The sequence below is a fragment of the Phocoena phocoena genome, chromosome 9 (assembly GCF_963924675.1).
Source record: "Phocoena phocoena chromosome 9, mPhoPho1.1, whole genome shotgun sequence".
NCBI lineage: Eukaryota > Metazoa > Chordata > Mammalia > Artiodactyla > Phocoenidae > Phocoena > Phocoena phocoena.
The window spans coordinates 57,697,575-57,713,672 of record NC_089227.1 but is presented as its reverse complement, the minus strand read 5'-3'; the positions used below and the strand labels follow the sequence as shown (position 1 = coordinate 57,713,672).

General features: G+C 38.7%; 1 protein-coding gene across 1 annotated transcript in view; it reads right to left on the bottom strand.

The window, feature by feature from the left end:
* The window catches only part of TAX1BP1 (Tax1 binding protein 1), an 85,763-nt gene extending 69,665 nt beyond the window's left edge, over positions 1 to 16,098 (bottom strand). The window contains exons 1-2 of the mRNA XM_065883670.1: positions 15,968 to 16,098; positions 8,177 to 8,345 (exon numbers count right to left, since the gene is read on the bottom strand). Of these exons, the coding sequence (XP_065739742.1) occupies positions 8,177 to 8,338 (162 nt within the window). The 5' untranslated portion in view covers positions 8,339 to 8,345; positions 15,968 to 16,098. The remainder of the gene's footprint in view (positions 1 to 8,176; positions 8,346 to 15,967) is intronic.

The window sequence follows — 16,098 nt, the reverse complement described above, 5'->3', positions numbered from 1 at the left end:
CCTAAAGTTAAAGCGTGCATTAATGTTTACAAATCCTGAGCATTTTAACAATCACGTCAAATTTCTATAATTTTTTATTAAGCTATAACCTAATGCTATAAAAATCTATAACAGCAGTTTCTACTATGTATTAAAATGCAATTTGATATCCAATTTCTCAAGGAAAACCTTAGTACACATATGATCAAATATAAAAACATGCTGCACTTAAAATTTGATTTCACTAAACATGTTTTTAAAATTTATTTTATGCCTTGAATTTAACTGTTTTTTTTAGTTAGATTTCCCCCTCCTCCTTAAATCCACTAATTAAACTTCACTAGTCTGTCATCTTTAGTTAAGTCTTGCCTACAGGCAATGGTAAATTTTGTAAAAATTTATTTTTACCTTTATTCCTAAGGTGTTTATATATACAAAAAGACCACCTATGTCCCACCAATCTCTAAAACATTTCCACCTTACAACATGAATATATACATTACATATCTCAGTCTTTATTTTCCAGATGAACTGTACTGTGGTAAATACTGAATATTAGATATGTTTAAAACAGGTACTAGATATCCATTTGCCAGTATATTACAAGAAATTATGCATTATCCACGAGGTTTGATTATACATATATTCTATAATTCTGATCGATTTAGGATTAGAGGGTCCAGAATATTGAAACTGGAAGAATCTTAGTAATCTTTAGTCTCTGAAGGAGAGTTTTCAAACTGTCAGTCACAACCCAGTAGTAAGTGGTAACATTATATCAATTTAGTGGTTCATAGCCACATTTATTTTTTAATTAGAAAGCATCAGAGGGTATGAAGGCTAAGTACTGCTTCATGAAAATTTGTTTCAGGTGTATCTGCATGCAACTTTGCTAGGTCAAATCACAGAATCATTATTTTTATTTCTTTCTGTGCGTCATGGCCAAAAACATTTGAAAGACACTATTCGTCTCTTTACAGATGAGAAGCTTGAGGAAACCATGATGTAAGTGATTTTCCTGACCTAAGGCTCAGTTTTTTTCTCTCAGGATTGTTAGAAGGATTACATTAGATGATGAACATAAAAGCAGCACTTGGCAGAGGGCCTGACCCATGATGGGCACTCCATAAATGGTAGTTTTTGCAAGCACAGTATACTGCAGTGATTAAGAGCATAGGAAGTAAGGTCAGACTGCCAAAAAAGATCACTTACTGGCTAAATGACTTCAGACAAGTTATTTCTGTTCCCTCCTCTTTAAAATGGAGATAAAGGCTTATATGTGTATTAAATGAGACACGGCACCGTAGTGGCACCTGGCACAGTGCCTAGCATATTAGTGTTCATTAAACGTTACCATTCATTAATACCCAAGGGGACACAATGTATTAGGGACAGTGATCTTGACTCTAAAATGTTCTGTCTCTCATTCCATATCCCCCAGTGCTTCTATCATCTCCTGAAAAAGAGCCTATTTGAAGTTTTTCCCAAAAGATACACCTGGTACAAGTCATACCTTGCATTCTTTGCCCCTGTCCATATGGTGGTCTTGAAAGAAATATCAATACTACCCAGAGCTACATCTTTCTTGAAAAAAATCTCCCTAAGTTAACAGGCTCTACCTGGACCAGGTGGTCAAAAGACATGCTAAGTGTACCATTTATTTGTGATGGCTGACATGCAAAACTGCTAATGTCAGAATTATAGATACCTGATTCAAGTGGCACTGGGAATAGCAGTAACAGATACAGTTCACTGTTCGTTGTGGAATAAATACTACCCTCATCTTACAAATTAAGAAACTAGTAAATGGCAGAGTCAGAATCGGAACCTGAAGTTCAAGCTCTTAACCACCAGGACACTACTCACTCTCCTCCTAGCAGGATATAAAATACTCTCATACTTTCTGAAATTCCACTTCCTTCCTTCCAACACTGAGTCAATGACTATACAATTCTTAAAAGAACTGCACGTTTTTGGATTGGGTTGTTTGTTTTTTTGTTATTGAGCTGCATGAGCTGCTTGTAAATTTTGGAGATTACTCCTTTGTCAGTTGCTTAATTTGCAAATATTTTCTCCCATTCTGAGGGTTGTCTTTTGGTCTTGTTTATGGTTTCCTTTGCTGTGCAAAAGCTTTGAAGTTTCATTAGGTCCCATTTGTTTTTGTTTTTATTTCCATTTCTCTAGGAGGTGGGTCAAAAAGGATATTGCTATGATTTATGTCACAGAGTGTTCTGCCTATGTTTTCCTCTAAGAGTTTGATAGTTTCTGGCCTTACATTTAGGTCTTTAATCCATTTTGAGCTTATTTTTGTGTATGGTGTTAGGGAGTGTTCTAATCTCATACTTTTATATGTACCTGTCCAGCTTTCCCAGCACCACTTATTGAAGGGGCTGTCTTTTCTCCACTGTATATTCTTGCTTCCTTTATCAAAGATAAGGTGACCATATGTGCGTGGGTTTACCTCTGGGCTTTCTATCCTGTTCCATTGATCTATATTTCTGTTTTTGTGCCAGTACCATACTGTCTTGATTACTGTAGTATGGTCTGTAGTATGGTCTGAAGTCAATAGACACTTCTCCAAAGAAGATATACAGATTGCCAACAAACACATGAAAGAATGCTCAACATCATTAATCATTAGAGAAATGCAAATCAAAACAAGGAGGGCTTCCCTGGTAGCACAGTGGTTAAGAATCCGCCTGCCATAACAGGGGACATGGGTTCGAGCCCTGGTCTGGTAAGATCCCACATGCCGCGGAGCAACTAAGCCTGTGCGCCACAACTACTGAGCCTGCACTCTAGAGCCCCCGAGCCACAACTACTGAGCACACGTGTCACAACTACTGAGGCCCCTGCGCCTAGAGCGTGTGCTCCGCAACAAGAGAGGCCACTGCAATGAGAAGCCTGTGCACCTCAACGAAGAGTAGCCCCCGCCCGCCACAACTAGAGAAAGCCTGCGCAGAGCAACAAAGACCCAACGCAGCCAAAATAAATAAATAAAATAAATAAATTTATTTTTAAAAAAAACTACAATGAGATATCATCTCACACCAGTCAGAATAGCCCTCATCAAAAAATCTAGAAACAATAAATGCTGGAGAGGGTGTGGAGAAAAGGGAACAACACTCTTGCACTGTTGGTGGGAATGTAAATTGATACAGCCACTATGGAGAACAGTATGGAGGTTCCTTAAAAAACTACAAATAGAACTACCATACTACCCAACAATCCCACTACTGGGCATATACCCTGAGAAAACCATAATTCAAAAAGAGTCATGTACCAATATGTTCATTGCAGCTGTATTTACAAGAGCCAGGACATGGAAGCAACCTAAGTGTCCATCAACAGATGAATGGATAAAGATGATGTGGCACATATATACAATGGAATATTGCTCAGCCATAAAAAGAAAGGAAATTGAGTTATTTGTAGTGAGGTGGATGGACCTAAAGTCTGTCATACAGAGTGAAGTAAGTCAGAAAGAGAAAAACAAATACTGTATGCTAACACATACATATGGAATCTAAAAAAAAAGTGGTTCTGATGAACCTAGGGGCAGGACAGAAATAAAGATGCAGACATAGAGAATGGACTTGAGGACACGGGGAGGGGGAAGGGTAAGCTGGGACGAAGTGAGAGAGTAGCACTGACATATATACACTACCAAAGGTAAAACAGATAGCTAGTGGGAAGCAGCTACATCGCATGGGGAGATCAACTCGATGCTTTGTGACCACCTAGAGGGGTGGGATAGGGAGGGTAAGTGGGAGGGGATATGGGGATATATGTATACATACAGCTGATTTACTTTGTTATACAGCAGAAATTAACACAACATTGTAAAGCAACTGTACTCCAATAAAGATGTTTAAAAAAAAAAAAGAAAAAATCTCCAACACAGTCTACATCCCTTGCCTGGCTTCACTCATTCCCCTACCCAAGTTGGACGTCATGGTCAATTACTAATTTCAATAATAATGCACCCAAAACCACCTTAGTATCCTTTGTCCTCTTGACCTCCCTTCCCAAATTCCCAGTCTGAATGATACCCACTTCTGGAATTCTTCACTCAATTCTAGGTGCTCAATCTCTCTAGACAAACTCACAAAATGGTTGCTCAGAAATCTCCTGGTTAACCTACTCCAATTCCCTATGACATTCTTCCACAGTAGCAAGACCATATCTTCTCCATACTCAAGCCCTCCCCAACTCAGCACATGACCTTGCTTCTCATTACTGAGTGTACTCAATAAATGAGTTCCAGTCCCAATTCATTCAATTAATAGCTGACAAACCCTATAGATGCCTCTTACAGATTATTACCCACAACTGATTCCCTTCTCTAAGGCTTGATCTCACTTAGAAAATGAAGATGGTCTAAACATTCTCTCTGGGACTTCCCTGGTGGCGCAGTGGTTAAGAATCCGCCTGCCAGTGCAGGGGACACAGGTTTGAGCCCTGGTCTGGGAAGATCCCATATGCCACAGAACAACTAAGCCCGTGTGCCACAACTACTGAGCCTGTGCTCTAGAGCCTACGAACCACAACTACTCAGACCAAGTGCCACAACTACCGAAGCCCGTGCACCTAGAGCCCGTGCTCCACAACAAGAGAAGCCACCACAATGAGAAGCCCACGTACCGCAACGAAGAGTAGCCCCCGATCGTCAAAACTAGAGAAAGCCTGCGCGCAGCAACGAAGACCCAACGCAGCCAAAAATAAATCATAAATTTATTAAAAAAAATTCTCTCTGCCTCCATTCTTTTCTAATTCCAATTTATCTTATTCAGCACTAGATTAAAGTTCACCTCTTAAACTCTATTACTCTCTGTTTTTTAAAAACTATTCCTCAGCTAAATATTAAAGCAATCTACATGATCCAAACTAACTTTTCCCATTCATTTTCTAAACCTGGTACCTGTCCCAGGAAAATTAAACTCCTTAACACTCTCTCAAGCACACAACACACTTTCCCTTCATTCCTTCCCCTTATAATTACTACCTGGGCACTTTCTCCCTGCCTACCTTGTCAATATCGTATCTATCAAAATCATTCTGGAGAGCAATCAATTTGCAGTACATGTCAAGTGTTTAAAAACATTCAAGGGCTTCCCTGGTGGCGCAGTGGTTGAGAGTCCGCCTGCCGATGCAGGGGACACGGGTTCGTGCCCCGGTTCAGGAAGACCCCACACGCCATGGAGCGGCTAGACCCGTGAGCCATGGCCGCTGAGCTTGAGCGTCTGGAGCCTGTGCTCCACAACGGGAGAGGCCACAACAGTGAGAGGCCCGCATACCACACACACACAAAAAAAAAAAAAAAAAACATTCAGTGCCGGGCTTCCCTGGTGGCGTAGTGGTTGAAAGTCCGCCTGCCGATGCAGGGGACACGGGTTCGTGCCCCAGTCTGGGAAGATCCCACAGGCCGCAGAGCGGCTGGGCCCGTGAGCCATGGCCGCTGAGCCTGTGCATCCGGAACCTGTGCTCCGCAACGGGAGAAGCCGCAACAGTGAGAGGCCCGCATACCGCAAAAAAAAATTTAAAAATTTTAAAAATTCAATGCTATAAACATGGCAATTCCACTTCCAAGAACTTATCCTATGAAATACAATGACAAACAAAATAAAAACAGATACAGAGATCTATATTAAGCATTGTTTAATGGTAAACATTTGGAAACATTTCCATGAATTCCACAACACATCAACAGCATGTGTGTATACTTTATTACACACAAAGTATGTGTATAATTATTAATTATAGATATATGCTAATATGTTAACAATGCTTATTCTAGGTAAGCATTAAAATAGTATTAAAACATGATCTATCTTCTTCCTTGAGTCTTCCTGTATATTTCAAAATTTTTAGTACATGCTTAAACTTCCCACTAAGTTTTAAGTATTATCCAGGCAAAAAAGATGGAAAGGGTGTTCTATACAAACTTATTTATCATGTATGTATTTATGTAAGTATTACTGCTTAGAGAAAAGTTACGGTCCTTGGAGTACACAAGTTAAGAGATAATAGTTTAACGTTATCAAAGCCAAAAAATAAGCAGGCAATGACATAAAAGGAAGCTATAAATCAAGTCATATAAAGGAGCCCTATTTGGCACACTAAGTTATTTGGTCTTGCCATTATCCCATAGAGGATGAAGAACCACTTAAACAAGTGGAAGATATGTTCAGATTTTCATTTTCTATTATAGTTTATATAGAGCAGTTTGAAGAACAAATAGAAGAATGAAAGAAAGCAGGGAAAACAGGTGACCTATTGCAATCATCTTAGAAATCAATAAGGAGGGTATGAACTAGGGCTGTGATATTAAAAATGCATTAATAGGTAGGCAGGAAAATAGAATTGGTGTTTGGCTGGATTTGAAGAGAAATTCATAAGCTTTTGGCTTAAACAATAGGCCATTAACTAAAAATGGGAAGAAAAAACCCAGAAGACATAAATTAGTCTGAAAGAAAACTGTGAAGATTCATCTTCTTGAAATACAATTTATCACACATCGGCCTCCACACCTACATATGCAGACTTCCCACTGCCCATATGGAAAAGTCTGCAAATTGTTTAGCCTAACACTGAAGATCCTCCATGGCAAGACTGACGCTTAACTTCATCTCCCTCCACTTCCCTAAATTACGTTTATGTTCTAGTTAAACTAATTCATTCTCATGAACATTCTCACCCCAGTGCCTCTGCTTAAGCCATTTTCCTGCCAGGAATGCCCTTCCCTTCCCTCAATCTCATTACCCTGCTCTATTCTTCCTCTCTGACTCATTCTTGCAGAAAATGCCAATTCTTAGTATCTTTAACTTGTTATTCATCTCTTACAAAAAATTTAAACTGATACTGATTTCATAAAAAGCTTACAATGAAGCTTTTGGAATCCATACTGGAATCCATATTGGAATCTAACAAGCCTTAAAAAAAAAAAAATTAAATAAACAAAGAGTAAATGACTCATCTATCCAGCAACACCAAGGGATAAGGGATTCAATTCAAAAAGGAACTGAGGGCTTCCCTCGTGGCGCAGTGGGTGAGAGTCCGCCTGCCGATGCAGGGGACAAGGGTTTGCGCCCCGGTCCGGGAAGATCCCACATGACGCGGAGCGGCTGGGCCCGTGAGCCACAGCCGCTGAGCCTGCACGTCCGGAGCCTGTGCTCCGCAACGGGAGAGGCCACAACAGTGAGAGGCCCGTGTACCGCAAATAAAAAAAAAAAAAAAAAAAGGAACTGAAGTATCATTAAATGCCAAAACTCTGTTTTGTCCAATATAGTTTTTCTGCCCTCCTCACTCTATTAGGCCAGACTTTCACTTCTAAGTACTTTAAATGTGCCTAATTCTAGCAGCTACTCTTATGTCTTTCTACTTTGCTATTTAACTTATACAAACCACACAATCAAAATTTCAAGACCTAATGGTCTTGATTTTAATAAATCACATCTAAAATAAAATAAATTGATTCTTAGGGAGAATCTAAAGTAACCAAGGAGAAAAGTAAGTTTTACTGTTTAGACATTTATGACTATTTTGACTGTTCAAAGGACCTTCGTATGTTTTGGTTCTCCATTACATCCTCAGGAACTGAAATTGCCAAAAAACTTCCACCACTTTAATGATCATTTCAATGTAATTTTCAAGCATATATTACACAAAATGATTGGCGAAATATTAGAATTGGGACTCTTGCTATCAAAGAATTTACTATTTAGTCATGTAAAACAGAATACTCTTATAAAAGCATAAGACAACATAAGGAATATTTAAACAATGCAGGACAATAGAAGAGATAATAACATAATTGTAGAGCTATACAAAATTAATTACAAATGACAAGATAGTAAATGATATAGTAACCCAGAGGAAAAGATCTTTTTTTTTTAGGTAAGGAATGGAGAAAACAGAAGAAGAAAAAAAAAAAGATTTGAAAAAATTTCTGTAAGAACTTAAGTTGAACCTTTTAATCATAGAGAGGAAAGTGTCGTGAACTGAAAGTCATAACATTTGTTGTACACTACCCTGCACTATTAAATATTTCATGTTTACACAATGTTTTACATTTGCTGTTTACAAAAATGACCCTTAAAGTAGAGTTAAGACAAGACTAGTATAAACTACTTGTCAACATCTTAAGAAGAAAATAAAGAGTACCTACATGGAAGAAATATGGAGAAAGTCCTCTTACCTTGAATATACCAACCCAATCTTTTGGATGGGGATGGATATATGGAGTTAAGGTATAATGACATTCTAGGTGTGCATTAGGAAGATAGCTCTTGGCCACATTTTGAAAGATGACATGGGCAAAGTTGGAAGTCTGCAGTGGAACTTCTTGAAAGGATGTCATTGCGAATCTGAAACAAGTAAATCATACAAATTTAATGATACCAACTAAGAAAAAACTCATACCTTCAGAAAATACATAACATTTAATGCAAATTACATGGATATTTTCATACCATAATTATTGAAAAGACATACTTTTATATTATATTTATATTATATTGTAAATATAATATATTTAATATTGGAACTCCTTCTTAAAAATGTGATTAAAGCGAATTCTGGTGGTCCTGTGGCTAAGACTCCATGCTCCCAATGCAGGGGGCCTGGGTTTGATCCCTGGTCAGGGAACTAGATCCCACATGCCACAACTAAGAGTTCACATGCCGCAACTAAGACCTGGCACAGCCAAATAAATAAATAAAAATTTTAAATGTGATTAAATATAAAAACACAAACTGAGAACTAACTTACGATATGGCTCAGAAAGTTACATGAGTTAAAAAAAATTATTTATTTATTTATTTATGGCTGCATTGGGTCTGTTGCTGTGTGCGGGCTTTCTCTAATTGCGTTGAGTGGGGGCTACTCTTCGCTGCGGCGCGGGGGCTTCTTATTGCAGTGGCTTCTCTTGTTGCAGAGCATGGGCTCTAGGCGTGCAGCCTTCAGTAGTTGTGGCATGTGGGCTCAGTAGTTGTGGCTCACAGGCTCCAGAGCGCAGGCTCAGTAGTTGTGGTGCACGGGCTTAGTTGCTCCGTGGCATGTGAGATATTCCTGGACCAGGGCTCGAACCCGTGTCCCATGCGTTGGCAGGCAAATTCTTAACCACTGCACAACCAGGGAAGTCCCGAGTTAAAAAATTTTTAAAACCCAAATCAAAAACAAACTCTCAACTCTCCTGCAAAGCCTAGCCCTCTGCTTCTTTTGCAACCGAAACCAAAAGAGCCAGCAGTGTTTCTATGTTGAACTCTTGAACTTCATCATTTTCCTCCCTAATCTGATCCATCCCGTCCCTCCCCTAGGCTCCTGTAACTGATGCTAACCTCTCTGTGCCTGCATTCCTGACCCACACTCATGATCGCCTGGACCAGCTTTTTCTCAACCCTGGCTAGATATCAGAATCATTAGGGGTCTTAAAAAAGAAAAAGACAAGACAATGAATTTCTGGAAATGGGACCTGGGCACACACATGCATGTGTGTGTATATCCAAGCATTTTTTTTTAAGCCTCCCCAAGTAATCTCAATCCTGTATACAGCCAGGATAGAGAACTACTACTTAGACTCTGACCCAACCCAACAATTTATCTCCATTAGCAACTCTCACAGATTCCCAGACCTAGGCTGTCTTCTTGGGCTTCTGGTTCATACTTGTTCAAATCTCTCAAATGATGTAAAATCTCAGTTGGTCTACTTGAAATAGTTCAGAGCCTATTTGTTCCTCTCTACCTATACCAATTCTACCCTTTCATCCTACCTTGACTTCCAGTATTATTGTACAGTTTCCATACATTCACTGATTAAAAATCAATGTATTTTTAAATGTATAGTGTAAATGAAACACATACTGTTGAGAATCTATTATAGATTCAGTGAATGCTCACTGGTTTAGTGAACACCAAGCACCAGCTAGCAGATGAATGGTGAAAGTCGCCTATAAAAATCTGCAAGACCCAAATGTTTTCCATATCTTGTGTTCTACTTTTGAGAAAAAGGATACAACTGAGGATTTACTCAAAAAATCTATCTCTGTACAGTGTGTCACAGACTCAGTACAGTCATTGATCCTACAGTACCACATCAGAAACAATGACACTGACAGTATGGCACTTAACTTCTGAGTCATCAAAACAGGAATCTCTGTAAACAATGAGAAAAACTGGGACAAGAATTTGCTGACCAAATTATTCTAACTTACTTCACAAATCTATGAATTTTCTACAGGACAAGCACAGAAGTAACACTACTCACTTTTTTTTTTTTTTTTTGCCATGCTGCATGGCTTATGGGATCTTAGTTCCCTGACCAGGGACTGAACCTGGGCCACAGCACTGAAAGCGCCGAGTCCTAACCACTGGACCACCAAGGAATTCCCAAAACTACTCACATTTTAACAATTACTAAGAAGTCTTTATTGCTAGGAAAATCTAAGACAATATGCTTTTACAAATGTTTCTTTTGCTGATCTGTTTGAAATACTAAGGCAAATTTTTAAAGTTCTGAAATAAACACTTTAAAAAATGTCTACTTTTCCTCTTATGTGTTCTCTGCTTCTGTTATGGTCAAAATACTGCTTTGTACTTAGAGAACACACAATTTACTAGACATCCCATAAAAAGACAGTCAATCATCAACCTGGAAGCCACTGTGGTAGAATTCCAGGCTGGATGTCTGTCAGCCTCTCCCCACCTGAGGTTTGCCAGGATTCCAAGGTAAAGAGAATGCATTCAGTAATAAACCTCCTGTACCTCTGCACTAACAAAAAGGCTTTATTACCAGCAACCCTACTTCACAGAAGGACTTAACAGTCAATACTCTCCAGCTGGTAACCCAAAACCTTCAGCAAAGTGAAAAGGTAGCACAAACGGTAGAAACTGCCTAAAGTAAGTGAAGAGTTCTACTACTTTGTTTCTTTGAATAGTCTGAGCAAATATGGGCTCAAGGGGATGTCATGATGTTAATGAAGTCACTAATGATAATCTCCTTTCAAGTCAGTGGCTTCCTTTAAAAAACAAACAAAAAAAAAACTCTTGATTCTGGTTTTGAAAAAAATGTTCACTATTGGTTATAAAATACCCAAGAGAGACTATAGTTAACTGATGAACCAAACTCTTTCAGATACAACTACCAAAATTGAGGCAAGTGAATCAGTAATGTTTTTGTATGAAGAGAGTGAATATTTAACTTTCTCTGAGATAGATATTCAGTAAGGAGAAAATAAGGCTAGCTTAGGATGAATTTCCCATGCTTTTAATTAAAAGCCATTTAAGAATGAAACTTTTTTCATATAACTTGTTTCCTAAAGTAAACTAAATAAACAAAGCAGTAATTATTTGTTATAAAACAAGGTAGTGGAGTTTAAACTTTTGTTTAACCTCAATTACAACAGTGTTTAAAAATCGATAATCCAACCTTAGACTTTTACTTCACTGAAAAGTTTTTAAGGTATAAAATAGCATTAAGGTATACACATATGTATTTATATATGTACATGTGTATACATGCTTATAAATGCATCAAAAGGGACTCAAAAAGCACACATCATACAATCTTTACTCATGAGGGCTATGTGTGAAAAGAGAACTTAAGAGGACCTTAACTTTTAACTCAACTGACTGAATTTTTACCAGTATATTTAATGTATTCTTTTCATTATTTTAAATAAACACATTAACATGAAATTTCATTTTTAAACCCTCTCCCCAAAATTCAAGTTTTTAATATAAAACCCTAACATCAGGGCTTCCCTGGTGGCGCAGTGGTTGAGAGTCCGCCTGCCAATGCAGGGGACACGGGTTCGAGCCCTGGTCTGGGAAGATCCCACATGCCACAGAGCAACTGGGCCTGTGAGCCACAATTACTGAGCCTGTGCGTGCAATGAAGAGTGACCCCCGGTTGCCACAACTAGAGAAAGCCCTTGCACAGAAACGAAGACCCAGCACAGCCATAAATAAATAAATTAAAAAAAAAAAAAAAAAAAAAACCCTAACATCAGACTTTAAATATATTCATGATGCTTACAAATCTTTATAGCATGATAATCTGTAATTATCCCATTAATAACCTTCATTAATCTCTCACCAACACTCCAACCTTTTTAAACATTTCAATGCAACTATAACTACAGAAATATTTTACAAGTCATTCCACTCTCATTATTACTTTTTAAATTAATTTTCCAATACAGCTTCTAGTCATAAAAAAGTTAACATGGATAAATGTAATCTGAATGTAATTACAACATGATCAACCTATTTTAAACAGTAAAATATCTAATTCCCATACAGTTCCTGTTTCACTCTTCACACAGATAGGAAACAGAGTGAAAAGATGGGCAAGCTTACAAAAATGTTGAAATTCACTGAGAATGCTAATGTATCAAGATGATTCACAGGCAGATTTATACACTACACACATGCTCACAGGCACACACAAAGACCCGCACACACACAGACCCACACACCACCCAGTGGAGAAGTAATACACAAAGTCACTGCATCACCTTGTGGTAATGCTTGGGAAGTGTAGCTTCACTAACATCCTGAGTAAAGAACAAACTGCCTCAGCTGGAGAGAGGAAATATAGCCCCCACCACAAAAGGAAGTGGAACCAGCTTTACCATATCAAATTTTGTTTCCCATTCTCTAAAGTAAAGTACACCTCTAGAAACATGCGTACATTAAGATGTAAGCAAAGAATAAGTAAAAGTTTTCTGATTAAGAAAACAGACATAAAAAAAACAAAATAAATGAACGAAACCAAACCTGGACACACGAAGAACAAGAGTAGAGGCGGGGCGGGGGGGGGGGGCCCGGATATAAGTAAAGGGTACCAACTTTTTGATGGAGGATGGAAACTAAAGTTTTGGTGGTAAATATGCTATAGTGTATACAGAAGTAGAAATACAATGTTATATACATGAAACTAATATAATATAAACCAATGTTACATCAATTAAAAATATTAATAAATAGAAAACAAAAATATATGAGAACAGTTAAAAAAAAAAAAAAAAAAAAAAAAAGGACCAGACAGATTTGGCTGGGAAACAAAGTCTGAAATACATATACATGCTGCCTTGCAGTGCCCTCTCCCATGTTTCCTACTTTATTCCCCAAAGTTCTAACATCTCTAGAGTTCCTTTTATGTGTTATGCTGTAAACTTTGTCTACAATCCAATTTTGTTATTTTTGAGGATTCATCAATACCTAAGGAAAAAATAACTAATATGCAGTGGTCACTCAGTTAAGTAGCTAGAACAAATTTGGGGGGGTGAAGGGTGAGGATTTCAATGTTATCTTTACTTCTTCCTCTTGTAACTTTTTCAAGCCCAAACCAGATCTGGCTTTTGTGGTAGTATTTTTCCAGTGGCTCCTGATACACATTTTATTTAACTAGCCCAAAATGTGTAAGCCTTAATCAAATAAAGTAGGAAACTGACCATATTAATAATTTCTGTGCATTAAATGTCCAGAATCAAATTAAGGTTTTTAATTTAGATAAATATTGTATATAATTTGCCAATTCTAACACTTAGGATTCAAAAAGAAATAAGGTAATTTTGTTCTATGTGATAATATTATTATGGTGACTGTATTTCTTTTAAAGTCCTTACCAGTTAAAGACGGAGGGTAAACTAATTATAGGTGAAATATCCTGTTGTCCAGGATTTGCTTTAAAAACTCCAGAGGAAAAAATAAATGTGCTGACAGTGTAATAAACCAAGATTAGCAAAATAGTGGTTCCTTTAACTGTTTGTTCTCCTTCTGGGTATTTTGAAAATTTCCATAATAAAAGTTAGTAAAACCAAAGTAGACAAAAATTAGTAATAAAAACTCACATATGACCTTCTGCAATAGAAACACATTACACATAGTGGTTGACAAACTTAGTGAAAGTTTTTTAAAATATTCAGTTAAAACTATATGAACTTTTAAATTAATCTCCGAACTTCAGTCCTGGAGGAAACTGAACATCTGAAGGGAAAAAATACGTCTGATATTCTAATAGCTTCCAATTATTTATACTTCAGCTCAAACAAAGACTATCAGCTGGTTTACAGACCAGAAAAATATTATCAGCAATCTTTCCCGGAGGCAGAAGCAAATCCACCAATCCATCAATTTGCACTCTTACAGTCCTCCCAATCTCCAGAATGATTTACAACTGAGTACCACTACACTCTGCCCAGGTGTCACTCACACCACTTTAATTTTTAGATTGTTTTAAAAGTTGGTTTCTAAAAAGCTATGATCTTGGCTTTTTATTATATTAGAGGGGAGGGTATCTTTACCGTCTTGTAAGAGTTTATTTGGGGCAAAATAAACTTTAAAAGGCTAGAAGTGGATATAGCCAAAATTTTACTTAGTAACATACAAATTCCAAAAGAATGCAATCCCATAAACTTCACATGTGAGGCAATTCCCCCAAAGCAGTAAAAAAGGAGCATAGTTACGATCCTTCATAAATATTTAACATCATTAAAACGGTTGAAAATACCTGTTATTTTTGTTAAGGAAAAGATATTTACTGGTTAAGTCTACACAAATGTCTGCAGCCATAATTGTAAACAGGGGTGTGCAATTTAACAATGTGATGACTAGAAAACGTAATCAAGTAATCCTTCAAGAAATCAAGTTTATCCTTGATAAGAACGAAAGGCCTGGCCTCAGCCCCTTTTCTATACCCAAATAGCACTCTGAGGGTAATCAGCCCATTTTTTTAGATTAACATGTTACTCAAATTATCTCTTTAAATACTTTGGGAATTGAGCTCCAAAACTATAATTAGTAATTGTTGCATGCAGCTTGTAGAAATTCTACGATTAGCGGAATGCAGAATCGAAAACAAGATTTATTTTCCCATCCCTGACACAACAGCAATTCATAACTACTTTGTGAAACCTAAAAATATATGTAGAGACGCAAGAGGGAAGAGATATGCGGACATATAACTGATTCACTTTGTTATAAAGCAGAAACTAACACAATTGTAAAGCAATTATACTCCAATAAAGATGTTAAAAAAATTAATAAAAAATCAAAATCAAAAAATATATATATGTAGAAAGTCAAATGTCACGGCGTTCTCAAACGAAATTATTACCAATAAGGTAATATATGTTTATCAGTACACACACACGCACACTAATCTCTTAACAAAGATTCCCCGAAACAAGCGCCTGTCGGGACTTGTCCACAACCTGCGGACCTCCGGGGGTGTTGGGAAGGGACAGTTGTGAAATCAAGAAAAATTGCCTAAGCAAAGACAAACGTGACTCTCCTCGGAATATTTAAGATCCCTTCGAGCACTAGGCGTAAGGCCATTTATAAACAGACAAGAAAGCATTCACTAATTCTGCAGCCCAGGTGAAGTCGGAGAGCCAGCCCAAACCGCTAACTCCGCCCACGGCCCGCAGTCAGTCTCCGCCTCCTAATCCATGGCGACTCAAACCAAAACACTTGGGCTTCACTCTGCACGGGCAAACCCGAGCGTCCCATCCCGACACGACCTAGATGTTTTCCCAAGCTTACCTGCCCCGGCAGCACACACGCTGCCCTCCAAACACTCACCCTAGAGTGGAGCCTCGGGCAAGGCACTTTCTTCTCCGAGGGTCCCCCGCGTCACTCGCCCCCCCCCCACCGCAAAAGGGCCCACGTCCCACACGGCTCCCCCAAACAACGAAAGCCTATCCAGGGCCTCCCCGCCGTGTGGGGCGGCCACCCGTCGCTTTTTCCAACTCCACTATTAACCGAAGTTGCCCACACTACCGTCACAATCGCAGTCCGGGAGGAAAGGTTTGTCGTCGGGAAGGAAAGCATCGTCATTCGGCAGCACCGTCACCACGGAGACCGTTCCCGAAACCGACCAGGCCCCTAGACGCTAGAGCAGAGGGACGTATCACGAGCCCCCAGATAGCTCCAGAGGGCGTCCGCCCCGCGCAAGGCGCTGGGGCGGGCCGAGGAAGGCACTTACCGAGTGAGGAACTCCTGAGCAGAGGGGAATGTTAGAGAGGCTTCCCAGCCTGAGCCGCCATCAACCGCCGAGCCTCTTCCGCCAACAGTCTCCCTCTACCGACCTGCTACACCTCCCCACAAGGCCAAAAG